The 22,785-nt window shown below is 49.9% G+C and overlaps 1 protein-coding gene across 7 annotated transcripts in view; it reads right to left on the bottom strand.

Annotated features, from left to right (window-relative positions):
- Positions 1-22,785, bottom strand: part of Rnf220 (ring finger protein 220) — a 224,601-nt gene that overhangs the window by 13,117 nt on the left and 188,699 nt on the right. The window contains exons 4-8 of one of the 7 annotated variants that reach the window (XM_034502295.2): positions 15,724-15,769; positions 12,228-12,329; positions 5,250-5,292; positions 2,249-2,292; positions 1,717-1,849 (exon numbers count right to left, since the gene is read on the bottom strand). In XM_034502295.2, the coding sequence (XP_034358186.1) occupies positions 1,717-1,849; positions 2,249-2,292; positions 5,250-5,292; positions 12,228-12,329; positions 15,724-15,769 (368 nt within the window). Of the gene's footprint in view, positions 1-1,716; positions 1,850-2,170; positions 2,293-4,587; positions 5,198-5,249; positions 5,293-5,422; positions 5,673-12,227; positions 12,330-15,723; positions 15,770-22,785 lie in introns of those variants that run through there. The other 6 variants (XM_034502294.2, XM_034502296.2, XM_034502297.2 and 3 more) reach the window with 6 other exon arrangements.

Raw genomic sequence — 22,785 nt, 5'->3', positions numbered from 1 at the left:
ACCCTAGCACCCTGGCTCAGCAGGCCTGCCTTCCACACCTGTACACACACCCTAGCACCCTGAATCAGCAGGCCTGCCTTCCACACCTGTACACACACACACCCTAGCACCCTGAATCAGCAGGCCTGCCTTCCACACCTGTACACACACCCTAGCTCCCTGACTTAGCAGGCCTGCCTTCCACACCTGTACACACACCCTAGCTCCCTGACTTAGCAGGCCTGCCTTCCACACCTGTACACACACACACCCTAGCACCCTGACTCAGCAGGCCTGCCTTCCACACCTGTACACACACCCTAGCTCCCTGACTTAGCAGGCCTGCCTTCCACACCTGTACACACACACACCCTAGCACCCTGACTCAGCAGGCCTGCCTTCCACACCTGTACACACACACACCCTAGCACCCTGACTCAGCAGGCCTGCCTTCCACACCTGTACACACACCCTAGCACCCTGAATCAGCAGGCCTGCCTTCCACACCTGTACACACACACACCCCAGCACCCACGTGCAGAATTCCTGGGCTCATGAGCTTCATCACTCATTCTTGCAAGGCTGTCATTCTGTGCAATGACAACTAAGACTGTTCACCTGGGGGTGGGGAACAGTTTGGTTTAACCCTCCTAGTCTATATTCTGACTTGTCTTCAGATTGGTGGGCAACATGCAAGAAGCCCAGAGGCATAGTGACCCATCTGCACTGGATGGCACTGCAGAGACTCGATCTCAGTATGAGCCCAGGTGTCTGGCTCTAAGGAGGCAAAGGCCCTCCTTCAGGGCTGCTGTGAGATTCCCCAGAGACCACACACAGTGGCATTCACAAGTGTGTTGCCCAGAAAAACAGGAGGCAGATGGGATGCAGCCTGGCTCTCCTAATGACCACAAACTGCAGTGCCAGCTGTGCTTTTACACAGAAAGAGGAAAGAGCTACAAGCCAAGCAGCAGCCACCTCTTTCTCTTGCCCATGGTGACAGAGCTTGACAAGAAGACACTGACCCTGGGCACGACCCTGGGCACCTAACCAATTCTTCTGTCTCATCTAGGGGGCCAACCCTTGTCTCAGGAGCTAGGAAGGGAACAGAGATGAGTAGGGCCCTGCAACTCTTCTGCAGCAACTGGGGAGAGCCCAAGGGAAGCAGGGAGCAGCTGAGCCCAGGCCCCTCTTCCTTCAGGGCAGAGGGCGCCATGGGAGAAGAGATGGGATCAGAGCTAAAATTAGATTCACCAATGGAGCTCATGGGAGGTCAAATTTTGCCATAACTCACTCTCTTCTCTGTAACTGATTTCCCTGACATAGAGCTGGGGAGGAGGAGAAGGAAAATCCAATGTGTTTGCCTAGAAGCCCTGAGGGCCCAGTGCTGGAGGTGTACAGCAGGTTGCTGGATTCTCATTTATCAGCCTTAAGAGGGATGGAGTGATAAATGCATAACCGTCCCTTTAATATTTTATGCAGGTGCTAACGCGGCTTGGCTGTCACCTTCAATGCATCACCCGAGGCTGAGAGCCCCCCCTCATCATTGCTAGCTTGCAGCCTCACAATTCCATTTCCCCACCCAAATCCATCCACTTTAATATGCACATCACAGGCAGGCAGCACGGTCACAAAGGAGCCCCACGAGCAATAGCTCCCACGTGGTGGAAATGATGACCAGCTACCAGCAGGAACCTGGTCACCAGAGTGCCACTGCCCAAGTTGTCAGTTGCTTTATACCTCGGAAGCCACCTTCCAGGAGTGTGGTGGCCCGTATCCGCTTCTGCCCACACCACTCATACTCCTCAAAGCGGTTGCTGTTCTCATGCTCGATGTCCACGGCATCATCCTCAGCCATGCAGGAGCCTTCCCTCTGTGAAGAGCAGAGCAGGATCATGCAGAGCCCAGGCCATCCCTACCTGCTCCCAAAGCTGGCAAGGAAGGCACAGCCCTACCCCTGCTTCAGGATACCAAATGGACTCCCTTGAAACACACCCAATATAGCAATCAAAGACCTGGGCCTCTTCCCCATAATTTTCCACAGGAGACCAGCAGGGAATGAGTAGGAATGAAAGCAGAAGAGAGCAAAGTGCAGAGACGCTGCTGAGATCCCAGGAGCCCCGAGATCAGGAGCAGTCAGCAGCAAGTGTCAAGGAAGGAGAGGAAGGGAGGTGGGCGGCCACAGCCCCTCTACCTTAGACAGGCAACGCTCCACATGCCTAGTCATCTCCTGCTCCGATCCTGCCAGGGGGCGGCTGCACAGGGGACATACCTGCCCTTCATCCTGCTTCCTCCGTTTCATTTTCCCAATCCGAGCTGCATGGAGAGACAGAAAATAAAGCACAAAAGTGAGCCAAGGGTCACTGTAGCTCTGTACTTCAGTGTCACAGGGGAGTGGACACATCCTGCCCTGCTGCCAGCCACTAGCCTTTGCTTCAGTGCCTGGTGTCCCCAGGGGCCCAGGCTTGCTCCTTGGTGGGTCAGGTAAGTGTCTACTCAAGTGCAACCCAACCTTCCTAGCTGCAGTGCTCAGTGAGTCCAGTAGGCGGACATACTCCCTGTAGTCATGTACGTCCCCAGAAGACCACTTAGTCAGGCTTTGGTAACACAACCCTAAAGAATATTTTCCTGGTTAGAATCCCAGGCTATTCTAAAGCTTGATTTGATCTAATTTACTCACCCTTTAGAAACTTCCTTTATTCCAGGGCCAAATGCCCCGAAATATAGCATATCTCTTAAGATCATGACAAGGGCAGCTATCTCTGATGTCTCTGCTGATTTCATTTTACAAGAAAAGAGACTGAGGTCCAGTTGTCAAAGTATAGAGTCTGGGTTAGACTTTGGGCAGGCAGGTCAGAGACCCAGGGTACCTGGAGAGGGCAGGCCTTATAGTGCCTACTCAAACCTGTCCCATCACCTCTAATCAGTACAGAGAGCTGGCAGGCCCCAGAGGCAGAGGCCTGCCTGCCATGCTGTCCCAAAGGGGGCTCAGTTCCAAAGTGCACACTGGAAGCCCACAGCACTACTAATTAATGCTGAGAGATGCAATCATTTCTAATTAGCTCACTAATCCTTCTCTGCAGCCCTCCTGTCATTGAAGCAGGAAGGGTCAAAGCAAGAGATTCTTTCCCTTTGCCACTCCCAGAATGCAACAGCAGGGTAAGTGATGGCCACTTTGAGACCAGACTGATGATGGAAAGGTTAGGGAGCTTGTGAAGGAGGGGAAGGTTTGCTATGAAGGGGCCAGAAAGAACTTTCTTAGGTATACTGAGTCTGAAGGGTCAGGGGAAGGAAACACAGGTGAGAGTCTGTATGCGAAAGGTTGGAGGCTCCCACATCTTAACAGATGAAGAGACCTTATCAAGGAACATGCCAAAGTACTCCACGTGTATCAAAGGCAAGACAAGAAACCAGGCCTGTCTCTACAGCCTGGGATGCTCCCTTGTCCCAAGAGCCTTCCCACCTTATTATGAGACTGAATCTGCTACAGCTAGGACTCCGGCTTTTCGCCTGCTGAGGATCTGAGGTAGGGAGTTTCTCTAAGTGCAGAATAGCAGCCGTAGAAAGAGCCAAACCAAAGGGAAACTAACAGGCCACAAGAACTGCACATCAACTTTTAGAATCTAGGTCTGGAGTCTAACTCATCTTCTTCCCTGTACTGCCACTATACATAGAGATGTGACTATACTCGGGGCCCTTTGTTCATACAGATGCAGATCCCTGCTTTGAATTTCAGGTTTAGGCAGCGTGACACTGCAGAGCTAGGGACAAAGAAAGCAGGCAAGGCATCAGAAAGGCACTGGGCGACCGAGCCACGAAGTTTCTGGAAATGCAGTGTGGAGTAGTGTGCCAACAAAGGTCTCTTACAGTCTCATCCAGTCTGAACGTTCCTCTTTGGGTAAGAGGCCGACTTTGTAAAACTTAAGTCACTGAATCGGGGCTTGGTGGCTCAATACCGGAGACCCTACAGCTTGGGAGGCAGACGCTGAAGGACTACTATAACTCCAGGCCAGCCTTGGCTACATGGGGGGTGGGGAGCTCATCTCAAAACAAAAATAAGGCAAAACTTGTATCACTGAATGAAGAAATGATTGAGCACAGTACTGCCAGATGCTCTCCTTGGCTGGGACACCTAGGTCAACAGAGGAATCCTGCAGCACCTGAGAGCTATCCCGATGGGCTGGGTTTCACGTGGGAATTCCCAGGCCAGCAAGACAGCTTTGGCTCCACCCTTGCCCTTCTTGTAAAGCCTGAACAAGCTTCCCTTAATGTGGTAGGGAGTTTGTCTCTGCGGGTCAAAGCATTTGGCAGGACTGCAGCACCAAAGGTTTTAGGGGTAATCAAACTTTAATCATAGCTCAGCTACACTAATTTGGTGCCATGAAACAGACGATCTTCAGCTACCAGAGCCTCAGTTTCCTGGTTGATAACACGTGTAGTATTTTCCTCTCACATGTGCTGAGACTGTTCTACAATGAGCACTCTTTTCCACACTGGGCTAAGCCTGGAGGTGGCAATCAAGTGGTAAGGGCTGGGGATCTTAAACATCCCCGCTCTTACTCTCCAGCTGGCCCAGAGACCCTAAGCCCTTTACAGCGAGCCCCAACTTACACCACACCTCAGTCAGCACAAAAAGCTGGACCATTCAATTGTGTTCAGCAAACAGGAATGCTCCAGAGGTTTGAATCCAAAAGGGGGACCGCCAGGTAGTGCATTCGCGGCCTGCTTTCAGAAAAGGCCTCTAAGAGCTGTCGAGCCCACGCTGATCACCTTTGTGAAATGTGGGCCGACTGATAACTCAAAGAGCCCTGGGACGAGTTAGTTCTGTTGCCGTGGGAACTCCAGATCTCATTGCATTGTCAAGTCTCGGCAGAGAGGCTGCATTCACACTACTGGGCACTGATTAAAAACTAGAAGAAAAACATTCTCAGCGCCCTGCAGACTTGTATAGTGAGGTCCCAGCAGTCTGCAAATTCAAAGCTGAGCGCCCGAGTGGAATTGTGTAGCTTGTTCCTCATTCTCCGACACTTATTGTCCCCCAGGGTTCTTTCGGACCTTTAGAGAGGCTTGGGCACGAGCTGAGTACTGTAACCCTCCATTAGACAGACGGGGAAACTGAGGGCGGCTGCCTTGGTTTGCACTCTCAGACGCTGTGACTGCCAAGAAGTCAGTTGGCCCGATGATGAAGAGACCCAGGCAAGCCAGGAGCTGCGGGCAGTGAAGGAGGGAGGAGGCCGGGGGTGGGGCGGAGGGAGGGGCCGGACCGGACTCACCATTCAGTCGGGTTTGCCGGTTGGCTCGCACTCGCAGGAAGGTCTGGGAGAAAATCCCCGGCAGATGCAAAAATAGAGAACAGAGCGTCAGACGCGGCCTGGAGTCCCGGTCCCTACCCTAGGACCCGACCCTCATCCAGGCCCGCCCCGCCCCAAACAGCCCGTAAACAAACCTACTTCCTCCCTCCCGCCGGCCCCCCTGCTCCGCCGGCCGCTCCGGGCCCTCGGCATAGCCGCCCGGGCTGCTCTAACGGGAGCCCGCGGCCGCCGCGCGGTGCCGCCCCAGCCCCAGCCTCCGGCGCTCTGGGCCCCGCAGCAGCCCGGCCGGCAAGGGCGGCGATGCGGGCGGATTCCCCCTGGCTGCCCGGCGGCGGCGGCACCTCAGCTCCCAGCAGCGGCGGCGGCCATGTTGGCCCTGATCACGTGATCCGTCGCCGTAACGCGCTGGAGGTGAAAGTTCACGGGGTGGGGGGGGGGCCTAGGGGTGGGCAGACCCGGACTAGGAAACTGCGGCTTGCCACGGGGTTAACTACCTGCTGGGGCCGCCCCCTCCGGTCCCTCCGCCCCAGCCTGGGCCGCCCACTGGTGCTTCCCACTACACCACGCTCCATCGGCCCCTGAGATCCGCCCTTGCTCCTGCATTGCGCGCGCGGGCCCAGGGCAGCACCTCCAAAGGGGTGCTTTTCCTGGGAGAAAGCATAGCAGTTCCCGGTCATCTGCGAGGCCTATCTCCGCCAATGCCCAACAGGAAGATATCTTCATGCCTCTAGCCCATCGCAGAACATTTCATTGCCTGCAGGCCATTCCTGGAGTTCTCATAAGCATCACGTTAGACTAACAGCGATTCAGACTGGGCGCCTTCCTCTCGGGTTCTCAGTATCACCTGTTGAGGCTCTAGATCCCTTAATAGCATTCATCCCTCACACTGAATCTTCTGGATGTTGGGAACCCACCTTTAGATACTCAAAATTTCTTACCGACTCCTCTGGTCTATCTCCTACATACACAACCTGAAGCTTCACCTCCTATAAGACTGCATCCATCTCTACCCTCCTTTTCGCTTGTATAAATTTGGGTTGGTGGGCTGACCACTCCGGAGCTGGAGTTGGTAAGACTCATTTGGGCAAACCCAAAGCCCAGAATGTCTCCTAGCTATAGGAAAACATCCCTCAGTCTGTTTTCACAAGGTTTAGTTTATATTAGCTTTCAATTGCAGGTGCTTCACTGCTCATTTCTTGACCTCCAGTTTTTCTCCCTAAAACCAGTCCTCCTCACTTCACACCTAATGTTTCTTTTCTTTAAATCGTTCAAGGATTTAAAGCAGAGAAAATATGCAACTTGACCCACCTGCTCTGCCCTGCCCTGCCTGCTTCTCTAGTCTGTTGTACCACACCTATTCCATCCTTTGCCCAGCTGCCCAGCCACGTAAAGCTACCTATAGATCTTTTGAACACTGTGCTCTGGTTCAGATATCTCTGTGCCCTGTGATGGCCACTGCTCGCTGCTGTACATCCATCAGGACTCCAGCAAGGCCCCAGTTTTTTCTATCCCATTTCTGGATTTGTTGTCTCTGTGTTTTCTCAGAAAATTCCTTAACTTTCTTCTGATCATGTGTATTTTCACTAGTTAAATGTTTCTTTTCTTGGAAGGCAGAAACATCTCATCTCAGTCTAGTCACCAAACATAGGTTTAGCATGGAGGAGATAACAGTAGGATAGCAGGTGTGAGGCAAGCCCCGAACTAACCAAGAGCTGGGGAATTGCAAGAGCTGGGATACAGAATATCTCTTAATGGCTGATGTTAAAGGTTTGATCTCTAGCTTAGTTCTCTTGGGAGGTGGTAGAGCCTGGAAGAGATAGGACCTAGTGAGACGTCTTCTGCGCTATCACAGACCCAAAGCAATAAGGCCAACCAGGAGCCAGAATAAACTGTTTACTTCAAGAATGTGTTACAACAGTGGAAATCTGGACTAACACAGGAACAATCTAGCATACGGGACATACAGCTTCTGTCTGTTTCAAATTTTAACTTGTTTCTTACGTGTTATATTATTAGAAAAGTCCGAACCATGAATTCTAGCTTGTAGAGTTGCCATGATGGTAAAGTAGCATCATGGTTGAGGTGGGTTAGGCAGTCAGCAGCAGTTAAATAAATAGGGATCCAAACCAGAAACCAATGCCCTCTGCCTAATTCAGTGATTTGATCCCCCCCCCACCCCCGTGTTAGGAACTGAACCACAATGGGGCCTTGAATATGCTAAGTAAATGCTCTCTCTACTACTGAGCTACACAAACACCTTTCATTATTTCAGTTTGAAACAGGGCCTAACTAAGTTGAACCATGAACTTGAGCCCAACCTGGCTTCAGCTTGCAGCCTGCCCCATTTCAGCCTCCTGGGTAGCTGGCAATGCCCAGTTGTCAGTGGTTTTTAAAGTCTAGCACATTTGCCTAGCATGGCAGGAAAAAACAGGAGATACCCAGCTAATTTCCAGTTTCACGTCCTGCCAATTTCACTTTCCAGAAACATATCCAAGGAAGTGGTTAGATTTCATTCTGGGAGCATGCTCCTTTTCAATGAAACGGAACTTTAAGCAGGTCCCTCAATACACTCTCCCATATGATCTTAACACACAGTATGACCTTTATCTAGAATACCTTTACACACAGTATGGTCTTTATCTAGAACGGTTTTTCTTTCTTGTTGTCCAAGGGGAACTTCTACTCCTTTTCTGAACCCCAGATGGGTCATTATCTTCTCTGTGGGACTTGTGTGATTTTCCTTTCACAGTGCTTGGAAATTTACATATTCCCTTTTCATCGCATTTAAACTCAGCCATAATGAAGGCAAGGCCACTGGGCTGGGCATGAGTAGAACCAGATAAACATTTGAGCAAAGGAAGGCTAAGACAAGGTCTTTGCTTTGGAGGAACTCCAAGTCTAGTTCAGAGTCTGATTCATTGTGAGAGAGTAAGTGTGGTCAGTGTTCTTTGTGAGTTTGCTCCAGAACAGCATTCCTCACCTCCCTCACCGAGAGGCTGACTTTGGGTCTGGCTTTGCCCAGTAGACAGTGATGGACTGATGCTGTATAACTTTCAGATTCTGGTTTCAAGAAGCCTTGCAGCTTTGGCCACTGTTTTAATGGTGCACTTCTAGCATCTGCTAAGACTAGAAGGTGAGAGGTAGCTCAGTTAGCCAGAGTGGTTACCTAGCACGAACCAGATTCAAATCCCATTGTCCTCCTGTCTCAAAGAGACAGAGAGAGAGGGAGAGGGAGGGTGAGTGTGGACAGGACAGGAACTGGGGCAGTGTAACTGTGAACACATGGTGAGGCCAATTCTGAATGAGCAATGTAAGCGAGGGAATGGCTAGTCAGCCAGGCTGCCATGTCCTATCACAGACACACCTGCACATCCGTTACTGCTGTATTATTTACAGTAACAAAGAAATGGAATCAGCCTAGATATCCATCAACAAGAATGAATAATGAGGGGCTAGAGAGATGGCTCAGCACTTAAAAGGAATTGTTTTTTCAGAGGATCCAAGTTCAGTTCCCAGCACACACATGGTAGCTCACAGCCATCTTTAGCTCCAGTTCCAGGGGATCTGACTCCCTGTTCTGACCTCTGAAGACACCAGGTATTCACATGGTGATATATAATAAAGGCAAAACCACTCATATACATAAAGGTAAATAAATCTAAAAAGAATTTTAAAGAATGGAAAATTAAAATGTACTATGTATACACTATTGAAGTGTGTGTGTGTGTGTGTGTGTGTGTGTGTAGGTGTAGGCCAAAGGTCAATGATGAGTGTTTCTTCTAGCTCTCCACTTTATTTTTTGAGATGGTCTCTCATGAATCTGGAAGTTTGTCTCTGGCTGGCTGATGAGCAAGTCCTTGGGACCCTCCTGCTTCGGCCCCCAAGCCCTGGAGCTATCGGCACCAGCCTGTGCTGTCTGGCTTTTTATGCTGGTGCTAGGAATCTAAGCTCAGGTCCTCATGTTTACAGAGTAAACTCTTGACTCAGTCATCTCTCCAGCCCCAAACAATGGAATTTTATTCAGCTTGTAACGAAAAATAAAATAATGAAATTTGCAGGCAAATGAGTGGCTCTAGAAGGTATTATATTAAGTATATTAATGTATGTGTACTACGTTTTAATTTTCCATTCTTTAACATTTTTTAGATTTATTTATCTTTATGTATATGAGTGTTTTTGCCTTTTATATGTATGTGCACCACATGAATATCTGGTGTCCTCAGAGGTCAGAACAGGGAGTCAGATCCCCTGGAACTGGAGTTACAGAAAGAAGGCTATGGGGCATGGGGTGGAAGGTCATGTCAGGACAACTGTGGAGAAGACAGGAGGAAAATCAACAAAACATAGTTCATGCAAAAATGCCACCATGAAACCAAGTACTATATATAATAATTTAAAATTTTTGAGAGAGAAAAAATGGAAATATTAATTCATACTAAGTCAACAAATTTTGGGGTGAAATATTGTATATTAGCATGTAATGGACATGTGTCAGAGCAGGTGATCACAATACAGGGTGACTGTGCTGAAACATGGGGCACAAAGGGTCATGAGAAGAGCTAGATAATCTGGGAGGACTTCTTGGAGGAGACACTGTTTCAGTAGGATGTTGATGGACAAATAGAAATTTGTGGGGTAAAAGATTCTTGTCAAAAGCAGCTTGTCTAAAGAGAGGGAAGGAAGAGGGCGAGTTCAGGGTATGGGCAGCTTTAGTTCAGTAGGATGAGGCCAAGGCATTGTGGAAGGGAGTCTTACAAATGGAAGATGGGATTACAAACTGGATCCCAAATCAAAGAATGCCTTGGTGCCATGCAAGGAGCTTGGAGTTTAGCTTGTAAATTGCTTAATCTGATTTATCATTCAAGAAGATACTTGGAAATCCTTGAATTCCAGAGGCTGAGGCCAAAGGATTGCATGGAGTGTAAGACCAGCTTGAGTTGTACTCTGAGACTCTTTACCAACAACCCCCAACCCCCAAAAGACACCTGAGATGTTTGTGTACAATATCATATAGCTATAATGCTAGCACTAGAGAAGCAGAGGCAGGAGGACCACCGTGAGTTTGGGGCCAGACTGGGCATCATGGTGAGAAGAGAACCTACCTCAAAGTAGGGAAGGCTGTTTAGGGTCTAGAAAGGGGAATTCCGGGGGGTACCTGAATGTACTCTGGAGGTTGTCACACACACCCCTAAATAGCTGCAAATAAATACCAGATAGGAATGTGTGGGCTAGAGGCTTTCCTCACATTCCACAGAGGATAAAAGAAACACATCTTTGAGGACAGGGATGAGCTCAGGGAGTTGAGCCAGTTTCTGCTTGGTGGCCCCTTCCCCCTCATGTGTTCAGGCTGCTGTGAGCACAGGGTAGGGGACGGGTCTCTGAGGGCAGGCCTCTCTCTGCCTATCCTTTGGAAGGGAACTCTGTGGGAAAGGGTTTTGTCACCTTCCACAGAAAGTTCCTAGAGTCAGGTCATGTTTCCACCTCTAACCTGGTTGTCTGATGAGTTCAGTGTTCCAGGGGCTGACTGGGTATCCCTCTCAAAATAGGGTTCATGGGGCTGGAAAGATGGCTCAGCAGAGAATACTGCAGAGGACCCAGGACTGCTCCTAGCACCATGTCTGAGCCCTCACAACTCCTATAACTCCACCTGCAGGAGAGTCAACATCCTTCAAAGGTGCATGTACACACACACACACACGCCTTGCACAATTTAAAAACAAACTAGTGTTTATGGATGCACAGATTTTTTAGGTGTATTTGTGTTTTACATTTATGTATGTATAAATAAATGTATGCATGTGCACCATATGTGTGTGGAGCCCATAGAGGCTAGAGGAGGATGTTGAATCCCTTAGGACTGGGACTCTAAATAGTTGGAAGCCCAGGGTCCTCTGGGAGAGCAGCCAGTACTCTTACGCACTGAGCCGTGCCTCCAGCCCCTTGGGCTGAACATTTTACCCCATACTGAGGAGATGTCAGTGGAGGATAGGGTCTAGCTTACTTCGAGACCTAGAAAATGTTGTTTTCTTTTCTGAATGGTGCTGGGATAGATCCATGCTAAGCAAGTGCTCGATCAGTGAGTCACATTTCCAACTTCTAGCTGTGACTGGCACTCCACTCTGGAAACCAGGCTGCCCACTGGGAGGGAAGGGTTTCTGAGAAGACACCTTGTTTTAGTTCTAGCCATGGTTGCCTGGATAGAGGGACCCTGGCTATCTACCCAGGTTATGAGTCCCTGCTGTTCTGCCCTTCCATGTCAGGCCAGGGTTCTTTTCCCTTTCAGACTGGGGCTACCTGGGAAGAAGCCCTGATGCCACTTAAACAAATGGTCCTTGGAGCAGGCTCTTGTTTTCTGCCATCTGCAGGTTCTCAAAAGCAGGGATCTCCTTCCCAGACCAAGGCTCCTGGAGGAAGGTCCCTTTCCTTTCTACTCAAAGCCTGTGTACAGTTACTCTGGTTCCCTTCCTGCTCTGATCTGATCTTTTAGGACAGCAGGTTTATTTTCTTCCTGTTTGACTAAGATACCCAAAGGCAATATCTGCCTGCTTCGCTCTCTGGGCCTGATCTCAGGGTTTGGAAGGAATGAGCACTTATTTTGGCTCCAGGGATCTGGCTTTTGTGGACAGAAGTCTTCAGTGATTCTGGCCTACACTTTCAGGCCCCTGGTAAGACAAGAATCCCATCAGCTACTCTGAAATGAATAGGATGCTTCAAAGGTGCTCAGAACCAGCAGAGCCTCAAAGAACCTGGTATCTCACTCTAAAATTCATCTGCTTAATAAGGCCCATTCCCTGATGACTGTGCTTTCTAATTTAACTGAGAAGCATTGGACACATAAGGCATCAAGCATAGCTCCCGCCTCTTCAGGAGGAGTTAGTATCACAAAGGGGCTTGAATTTCTCACGAGATTACCTCATCCTCCTGCCACACCCTCCTCACCTGGTATCTGTCTGAGTGGTGCAGGTCCTCAGTGGCAGAAGAGTGTGGGGAAGCCGTTGGAGAGTCTCCTTCCCTCTTGATGGAAGCAGACAACAGGAGGGACTGGAAGAAGAAAAGAACACATGGCCCCAGACCATTTGAGAGCCGAATTCTGTGCCTAGGAGCATCCAGTCCCCAGGGAGTTTTAGAAGTGAGACAGAGGGAGGCACAGGGACAGAGGACTACGCTAAACACCTGGAGTGGTGTGGTCAAGCACAGAAGTCCAGTTGTGAGAGAGGATGGGTGGACTTAGGTCTAGGGATAGACCCTTGATTATTTATTTTGTTTGTGACAGTGTCTCACTCTTAGCCCAGGCTGGCCTGGAACTCCAAGGGATCCTCCTATCACAGCCTCCCACATGTGTTACAGGCATGCACCACAGCACCTGGCTAGACCTTTGCTCCTGCTAAGCTCCCCCTCAGTAAGGAGGGAGCACTAACCCACTCTCAGTAGACTGAGCTACATATGCTTTGTCCTTCCTTCAAGAGCAGATACTCTGAGACCCACATGAAGTATTGGGAGTAAAGTTACATACCTGCCACCTTGCCTGCCCCTAATATAGGCTGATGGCAGCCCCACTATGGAGACAGTAAATTAAATAGTATGTATGAGTTTCCAGCCTGTAGCTGGGGATGTATGCTGGGTCCATTTAGGCCTGCGCTGTGGTGATGACCCCAGCAAAAACCTCCAGCAAAACTAATCCCCCTCCGTCAATCCCGGATGGCCTCTTCTACATACGCCTGCGGTTTAGATTAATAAACTGTCTACTTTAAATTGTATGTGAGCACCACAATTCTAAACACCGCATGGCATGTTCAGCCCAAGAGCCAGCTCTTGCCAAGGTCTGTTCGGCTGCAAACGGTGGGGGCTCAGAGGCTTAAAAACAATCCATTCCCCCCCTCCCTTCTTCAGCTTGCACAGTTCTGAGCCGGAAGCACACAATTCTCTACCAGTCCTCCCCAGCCTGGAGAACCATGCCAAATCGCCAGTGACAGCCCAAAGAAAGTAATTTGGGGAAGATGGAGCGGTCATTTATCCTTCATCTCTGACTGAACCTTAGGATGTGACACGAATGCGGTGGTCATGCTGTTCATCCTCCAGCAAGGACCCTAGGGAGTGAGGGGGTCTGGCTCCCCAGCTGCTGATGTGCCAGTGTGCCCTCATGCATCCCCAGGAGCTGGAGGAAAGAAGCAACTACAGAGGGCCTGGGGTGGGGTTGGCTCCAAATGGGACTTCTTCACCCACCTAAGCCTCATGGGAGGCCTGGTGGGTGACAGCCCTAGCCAGAAAGGTGTCGGGCAATGTTCTTCTACAATCCCAAGGAAGACGTTGAGAAAAGAGAACAGTGTGCCTCCGTGTGTGGGTCCCCCAACAGTAACAAAGTCTCAGTCTCTCTCTCTCTCTCTCTCTCTCTCTCTCTCTCTCTCTCTCTCTCTCTCTCTCTCTCTCTCTCTCTTTCTCTCTCTCTCTCATAGAAGCCCTAAGAGGCCTCGGCATTACACCTGGGGCAAGCGGAATAAAAAAAGGTCACTGGCGCTTTTTAAACATGGACCAAAAAGCAGTAAAATGTGTTTTGAAAAAAAAAAATCCTGGCATTAAATCATGACTTTTTGCCTGGCTCTTCGCCTCATTAAAAGTGGCCTTTTGGAAGGTAAAATTATCATTGTAAGCGATAAGATCTTTAAGAAAATAATTCACGGCTTCTTCACCCTTTAATATGATAGCCGCCACCGGCTAATTTTTTTCTTAATGGCAACGAGGCCATCAATCTTGTCTAAGGGCCCCTCGCCCTCTCCTCTTTCTCCCTCCCTCCCTGCCTGCCTGCCTGTCCTCTTACTTGATTCGCTTCAACCTTCTGCTTCCTACCTCTTTCTCACATGACCTGCCTCCCTAAAACTGAGGTCAAGGCCAAGGGGAAGGCAGAGATTGTTCAGCTTTGGGGTGTGTGTCTGGTGAGCAGTGGTCCTTTTTTCTACATCTGGTGATTGGTATGCCAGTGTGAGAGGTTGCAGAAATGTGTCCACGCTTAAGACTCGCTGGATACACATTCTGACCTATGGGTCATGTCTATGAGAGGGAGGTATGGATGAGGGATGTGCCTGCCAGGGTTGGTCCTTAGAACACAAGCCCTTCTGGTTTCCAGTGTTTCAACTGTTCCCTCCCACCCCACCCTCCACTCTTACTCAGGTGGAGGCCATACTAGAAGCTTGGTCCCAACCTTCATTACTTCACCATTAAACATTGTAGTCTGGGCCAAGCAAGGCCGGTGTGACTGTCTGCCTCCTTCAGTCCACAGCTGCCTGGTTCCTCCATCCCTTTCTCTTCCAGGCCTTGGCCAGGGTCTGCAAACACCCAGGCTGGGCTGAGTTCTCTGTTCTTCCTTTAGAGAAGTTAGCTGTGATTTTGCAAGTTTTGAATAAGGGTGAATAGTTTGCCTTCTCCTCCTTCAAAGGCCCAAGGGATGGTTGCCCAAAGTCATGAAGGTGATACTTGCCATGGGCTTCTTTTTCCAAAACTACCCTCTCAAAGATTACTGGTCACTTTAGGCCTTTCAAATATATGGACTTTTTCATACCCCTTTCCCTACTGGACTGCTGGTGCCCCAGACATTTTGAAACTGTTTTTCCTTGGGGAACTGGGTGCTCTCCTGTAAACCCCTCCTCACTTCATCTTGATCAAAAGTACAGGGGTCCCTGAGGAGTCCTTGGCATTTGTTCTCATCTCCCCCACACACCTACTCACCAAATAACTCTGTTCCCCAAGGTTCAACACCTACTTCTCAGTCACCATGACACACATGAGGGAGTAGTGTGAGGACTTCAGAAAAAGGGGGTAGCCTCAATGCAGAGGGAAGAAGCCAGGAATTCAGTGAGCACCTCTTCCTCTTCCATCTGCTCCTGTGAGCAGTCATGTCATAAGCTAAGAAGAGATACTTGCTTTTCCTCTCTCCATCTGATCCACTCACGTTTCCTTCACAGATGGACCCAACATCATCTCTGGCTCTTTATAAAGTGTGTGCATGTACACACACACACACACACACACACACAGAGAGAGAGAGAGAGAGAGAGAGAGAGAGAGAGAGAGAGAGAGAGAGAGAGAGAGAGCATGCTGGCTTCTGTCTATACTGAGTCCCCCATACTTTCTTCCACTGTTTATAGCCCACCTTTCTCCTTTGAGTCTTCCCAGCTTGAGTGTCTGTGTTGCCTACATCCCTGCCCACTTCTGACTCTCACCCGTCTCCTAGCTAGAAAAAGAGAAAGTCAGAAAATCTTTTCCACAGATGGATGCTGCACCCCCCAGCCACACCCCAACACACCAAGCAGTATTAGGCTGACATCCAAACACTGGTGGCAGTGGGGTCCAGGGGGAGAGCCTTTTTCTCAGGAGGAGCCTCATCTTGGTAGGCCTAGGTTGGAAAGAGCAAGAGGGAAAGCATGCATAATTGGCCACCTACCTTGGGGGTGCCCGGAGCCATGGCATCCTTCAGAAGGGAATTTTTGCTGCCAAGAGAGAAAGAGAACAGGGTGACCATTCTACCTGGTGCCCAGGTCTTGTGAACAAGGGTAGATTAGCAAGCTAAGCCCAAGAGAAGGCATTTGCAAGCATGGCATAGTCTACTCAGCTTAGTCTAGTTCTGCCCAGTACATTCAACCCAGTGGCTTAGGACCTAGCTCAGCTTCTACCAGGGGCCAAGGACCATACTGGCCCCTGGGAGGAGACACAAGCACTAGGGAGAGTATGGGGAAAAAGGGTCTTTACCTAGAATCAGCCCTGAAGATTCTCTCTGTCCTGGGGGCTCCCTCCTCAGCACTCCCTGTTCTTAGCCTGCTCTTAGTTCCTATGGGATTAGGGTGATGGGGCTGACATGACTCTTGTCAATTCTTCCTCCAACACGCCGCAAACTGTGTTAGGCTAGGAATGATCTCCACCTGATTCAATTTGTCAGCCCCAGGCCCTCCGGCATCGGGTGGCAGGCAGGAGGGAGCTGGGCCCTGAAATATGGTGGGCAGTTCAGAGCAGGCGGGGGCTGGGGTGGGAGGTGATGGATGGGTTGTGGGGGAGGCAAGGACTGTGTTTAATAACAAAATTGGTATGCAAGGCCACGTGCCACGCTAAGCATGAGTGATCCAGAGCCACAGAGTATTACAAATCCCGCTAAACAGATGCTGACAATGGAACAAGACGTATCAAATCAGATCCACTTCAGAAACATTAATATCCCTGTTCCTGCCCCTTCCTGCCTGCTGCCTCCACTATAACTGCTGCATCTGTGCTTACACACCGGCACGTGTACATCCACGAACGCACATGCACACACACAAATACATGCATACAGAAGGGTTGTTGATGCATGCACAGAGGCAGACATAGCCCATTTTTATAGGCTTTGCGCACAGACACACATACAAAGCACACATATAGACTATATCCACAGACACATAGCCAGAAAGCATTAAAGGACACAGATACACTGAAAATAAAATACAAGGGGCAGATATGGATTCAGTGAGTTTATACATAAGGAATTCCTGCATATGTGCTCAGGCACCCATTAGGCCAAACAGAAACGTGTGATGTGCAAGCAAAAGCAAATGCAGACTTGGCTAAAGTAGTGACTGTCAGTGGAATATGGGATGTGTGCACACCCAGGCAATACTTCAATACTTGGCAATGTCTGGAAAAAAAAAAAATATATATATATATATATATGCACCTAACATGCTAGACAAATGTTTCACCTACATTCTACATTCCAAGTTACAGTCTGAGCCCCTAGCAATAGTTTTGATTGATTTCTGATTATTCAAACTGGGTGTGGAAAGGGAGTTGCTACTGGCATCTAGTGGGTGGATGGTGTTTCACAACCTATACTATCCCAGACAGCCCCCCTAACCGAGAATTATCGGACCCAAAATGTCAATAGCACTGAGGTTGAGAAGTCCTGGTCTCAAGGCACATACACACACTATCATTCTACCAACAGGCACATAGATGCAGGCAGTCACACCTAGAGACTCAGACATGCACAGGGCCACAGGGTCACTCCCAGAGACACAGCCATAAAGACAAAGCTACATGCTTTGCATGCAGACTGGATGAAGAACCGCTCGTGTACAAAAGTCCACATGAATACATGCAGAGATAGACCCCTCTAAAGCACTGCCATACCCAGACACATGCACACCTACAGATGTAGACACTTAAGGTCACGTGCAAAGGCCACCAGTCTCCACAGCAGAAGGGCCATGTCTGAGAATCAGAGTAAAGCCACTGGTCTGTTCATGCGGCAGGAATAGCACAGACTAGAAAGGACTGCCAGTGAAGGTTCTGTCAATTCCAGTGTGTTCACTAGCAGTCTGCACCTGGCTCTGATGTAGGCACGGGCATACAGAAGGGATGCTGAGCTGCCCTTGAGGAGTAACTGGTTTGTTAGTTCCTAACTTTGATCATTCTTAACTTCTTCATTCAGTCAATGAACATATGTGAGCCATTCTGCCTACAAAGTGAGTTGTCTGCTATCTATGCTGCCACCATACTTGACCCTGGGCTGGGATATGGCTATTATCTATTGGGGCTGTATTAGGTGAGATCAGAAACTGAGGTAATGAAGAACTTATTGTGTACCTACTGTATACGACAGAGACAGAGGCCTTGTGAATGTAATTTCACCCAAAACTTTACAAAGTTGACAGACAAGACCAAGTGACACATCTGTGGTCACACAGTCCATAGAGGGTTTGGAATTCCAGGGATGGTTGGTTGGTTGTTTTTAATACTCCTTCTCTAAAATTATACAGGACTTAGGCTCTAATGCAGAACACTGAATTTCTTTTCTTCTTGCTTGCTGGGCAGCTCTGGGCAGGCTCTTGCCCATCCTGGGCTCAACTCCTTTGCCTGAAAGTAGGATGGGGTCATTTAGGGTCAGGATGTCCAGCCTGTGCTTTGGCAAGCCCATCTTTCCATCCTTCTTAGCAAAGCTCTTCCCTTTGCTTACACGGGCCCAGCTCAGCCTCAGCTTCCTGCCCTGGCTCTGAGCAATACCCTCTCCTTCCCTTTCTTCTATCAACCCCTTTAACACCAAGTTTTCTTGGTTTTCCGGAGCGAGAGAGCTCCGTGGCTTGCCTTGGAGGATCGAGGTCTAGGTCCTGAGCTGTAGGCAGCCCAGCTACCGCCCAGCCCATCAGCTCTGCCTTCCCATCCCTCCCTGTTTCCACAGCCCGCCCCCAACAATTTCCTTCCCTGCTCAGTCACTCCCTGCCTAGTGATCCATGGGTTTTAAATTATAACTGGGACCCAGGAAACGCGTTCCTAAGTACAATATTCATGGGCTGGGCTGACACTTTTAATTAAGGTGATTTACACTGAATTATCCTTGGAAATAAAGAAATGGTGCACTGCCCGGGAATAAACCATCATCACCAGCCGCCTTTGTAAGTTACACTTCGTTTTAATCTATTTGGGGAATTGTTTATCTAGTTCATTACCCAACCAAACACCGAGGCCGGCCTTAAATAAGGCTTAAGTAGGGGTGGGGGCACTGCCATCTCTACACCCCGCCTCTCCTTAGGAGCTACCCAGTCTCCCTTTAGATTTTTTTCTAGCCCTTTTAAAGCTCTTCCCAGAGGAGGCTGTTTCCCAGCCCAGAGGCCGGCTTTCATACAGGAGATCTCTGAGCTCAGCTCTCACCTGCTAAGCTCGTGAATGTTCCATGCCCAAGGCTGTTTCTTCCTAATGGGTGGAAACTCTTGTCTAGGGGCCACAGAGAGGTCTCAGAGCCCTGCTTCCTTGAGCCCCAACTTATGTCATTGTCTCATATTCTCTCTCTCTCTCTCTCTCTCTCTCTCTCTCTCTCTCTCTTCCCCCCACACACACCTACAGAGAGAGAGAGAGAGAGAGAGAGAGAGAGAGAGAGAGAGAGCTAGCCCCTAGACTGAAGCCATCCCAGAGGTGTCTCAGCCTCAACTCACCCAAAGCCCTACCTGTTGCTTCCTCTCTCTGACTGGCCATTACCTCTAACACACTCCCAATCATCCAAATCAGAATGCTGTCTCCTAGTAAGTACCCTAGGTAAGTCCCTGGGCTTCTCCAGCCTCTTAATCCATTCTTCTGCATCCCCCACTTTCAACCTCTGTCCTAGGGCAGCCTCATTAATGGTCCCCTGGACCCTTGATTTGCCTCCATTTCTGCCCGCAGCCTACTTTTCACCGTGGTAAAATGTCTCACTAACATGTGATGTATACTCTTGCATGGGAGGAAGGCCCTTCTGACTATGTTTGACCCAGTGTTGCCCTTTGTTCTAAGTAGCTAAGTCTTTAGGTCTAAGGGAGCCCTTGTTAAGGTTCTAGGTGGGGAAAGACAGAATCAGGTGAGGTGAAGGAGAGGTGTGGGAGTAACTTGGGAAAGGGTCGAGTTGAGCTGGCGAGAACTTTGACTGCTTTTTCTGTGGGGACTTGGTTGCTCATGGTACCTGGGAATGTTGATCTCTGGGAAGGTAGGTTCTTTTAGTGTGTGTGTGTGTGTGTGTGTGTGTGTGTGTGTGTGTGCGCGCGCGCACCGAGCTGTGTGGGAATGGAGAGTTTGTGCATTGCATACATGTATTTCAAGCCTGTGTTTGTGAAAACCAGCCTCCTTTACTTAGGGGCTGTAAGGTCCTTGCTTCTTTTGTGAGCCCACAGGTGTGTAGAAATAGCATACATAGAACCTGCTGTAGGTTGTTGGGCAGTTGGAGGCAAAAGGAAAAAAGCTCCATCTAGAAAGTTCCAGATGTGGAACTTTCTACACCTGGGAGGCTAGCCTGGCAGCAGTACCCACAGGCTCAGGGTGGGCTAGGCTGAGGAAGGGACAAGAGAGGGCAAAGAAGGAAAGGGCAGGGTATTAGAGGGTGGGGGGACAGGTTGAGAGAAGAGGGGAGGAGCCAACACTGGAAACAAAGGGACAGGAGCCAAGACAAGACAGGAATTCGGCCTGGAAGAAGCCAGAGGCCTGGAGAGCTGGGGAGGAGGACTTGGCCACAGATCATGAATTCGGGAGGCTCACTTCTGGGCTCCTGCCTCCTGTGGGACTCAATTTCCTCAGCGGTGGGCCCGTCCATCTATTCAGGATGCTGATGACGGGGAGAAGGAAGGTGGGTGGGGTGAATCTCAGGAGCTCTAGTGCTTCTGTCTCTCCCCAACCTCCTTTGCCCATCCTTTGGGCTCGTCCCAGAGCCAGCACAGGGCGGGGCAAGGGCAACCAGGCTGGGGACCCTCGCTCACGCTGCCCGTCAGCCCGGAGGGAGCTGACACGCTCCTTGGGAATTTATCACGCACCCAATTACAATGTTAATTGGCAAGTTCCTGAAATCAATTAATTCGCAAATTTTTTCCAATTAAAAATCCAGATAAATCACAGGGGCGGCGGCGGGGCTGGTCCAGCCTGCAGTCCGGTGGACGCAACGGCCGCGGGGAGGGGGTACGCGTGAGGAGGGGACGGCGGGTGCGGCTGCCCTTGAACGCCTTTGCCGGCCGGTCCGACTGTCAGCGCGCCGGGCGCGGCGGGGCCGAGACAGATAAAACCATCGACCCGTCGCCGCCAGCGCTTCGGCTTTATCGATCCGACGGGAATTTCACTTGCTGTGCAGATCCCGCTGTTCGGCTGTCAGACACCCGGTGGGGAGGAGGGCGTGCCAGGGGCGCAGGGCGTGCACGTGCTGAGGGCGGCGTGGCCATCAGGGGGTGCAGGAATAGGCCCGGACGTGAGCCGACAGCCGTGAGGTGTGGGTGCTCTGAGAAACGTGGATGATGAGGGATTTATGCAGGGTCACGAGCAGGGGTAGAACGGAAGAGGAGAGGGAGATGGCTTGGGCGGTGCGGGCTGGGGCGGGGTCCTTGCCCAGGAGGCAAAAAGAGCGGTTTTTCAGCGGGGCAGGCACTCTGCCCAGATGCACTCTGCGGGTCCCTGCGTTTTCTGTTCTTGGTTGAGGTCCTCTTCATTGGAAGCAAATTACCCAGAAATCCTAGGACAGCCTGCAGGATGTTTCTTTCACTTTCTGCCCCTGACAGGTCAATCCCCGGTGTGTGAGTGATGGGGGAGGGGAGGACAGAGCAGTGCACTGGTGTCAGGACTGCTCGAGACAAATCTTATGTTTATTGCTAAGTAGGCAACCTTAGAGAAGTCACGTAACGTGTCTGTGCCCCGGTTTCCTCATCTGTAAAATGGGAGTTATATCTATAGTCACACACCACAATTAGCAACAGGTTGGCTACATATCTGAAAGTTGTCCCGTGAGGTTACATTGCCTAGTGACAGTGTAGTTTAAGTACACTCTATGATGCTCACATGACCAAAAAAATGTCTAAGGATGCATTTCTCAGAACGTATACCCATCATTAAGCAATGCATGACTATCACATAGCTATGTGAATAAATAAAGCTCTTGTCAGTGGATTTCCACGAGGTTCGTTATTATTACCATACTATAGCTTCTGTGGGGCTTTTAAAGTGTGCCCATGGGTTCTTCTGATACTTTTGTCTTTAAGAATGAGCGCTTTTAGAGCATAATTCTCCTTCCTTGGGAATGGGCTGGGCTGGACTGGATTGATGGGTCAGCCAATGAAGGCTAGGCTCACAACCAAAAATATAGGCGTGTGAACTATGCTTGGTGATTTTCTCACTTGCTTCCTTCCTCCTCTGTCCCCCCCTCTCTCTAGTTCTTCCTGCCTCTTTCCCTCTCTGCCTTCCTTTCTTCCTATCTAAGGATATGACCTCACTATGTAGCTCACTACTCAGTTCAGGCCGACCTCCAATTCCAGGCATTCCTGCCTCTGTCTCTGGAGTTACGGGCATGCACTGTCACACTGAGCATGGATTGACCTGGGCTAGAACAGTTTAGAGTGGTAGAGCTTATGTGCAGGCGTTAGAAGGCACTGTGACCTCCCTGGGTCTCTATTTTGGATTCTATGCTTGTGGGCAGCCAATGGACTTATTGGAGGGAAATCAAAGCTGCCTTTGGAGAAATGCTGAGAAACTGAGGTTTCCTGCTTACAGGCTCATGGAAGTAAGCAATATTGGAAACATCCTGCAGTCCAGTCATGACTGTAGCCTTTGGTGATATTTTTCTCTCTAGCCTCAGGAAAGAAGCAGAGCTAGTAGCCACAGCTACCCAAGATAACATAGCTATGATGTTCTGGAACTGGTGACTCATAGAAATAGACAGTTTCTTTTCACTGTGTGTGTATGTGTGTAGGTCAGAGGGAAGCTCCTCCTTCCACCTTTCTCTGGGTACGAGGGGTGGAACTCAGGTTCTGCAGCTTGTGTGGCAAAAGCCTTTACCTGCTGAGCCTTCTCACTGGTCCTAATAAATGTCTTAAGCCATGAAGTTTTGGGGTGATTTACCAATAGGTGACTAGTGCATTCTTCCAAATCCCGCCCTCAGGAAGCCTCCTTTGCTCTCTTGGGTTTGGCGCCTCACACAGCTCCAGCAGCTCCAACGTGGCAGCCTCTATCCTCACCCTCCCTCAATCCTTTCTTACACCAG

Source organism: Arvicanthis niloticus, chromosome 5 (genome assembly GCF_011762505.2).
Source record: "Arvicanthis niloticus isolate mArvNil1 chromosome 5, mArvNil1.pat.X, whole genome shotgun sequence".
In the NCBI taxonomy this organism is placed as follows: domain Eukaryota; kingdom Metazoa; phylum Chordata; class Mammalia; order Rodentia; family Muridae; genus Arvicanthis; species Arvicanthis niloticus.
This window is presented reverse-complemented; position numbering and strand designations above follow the sequence as displayed.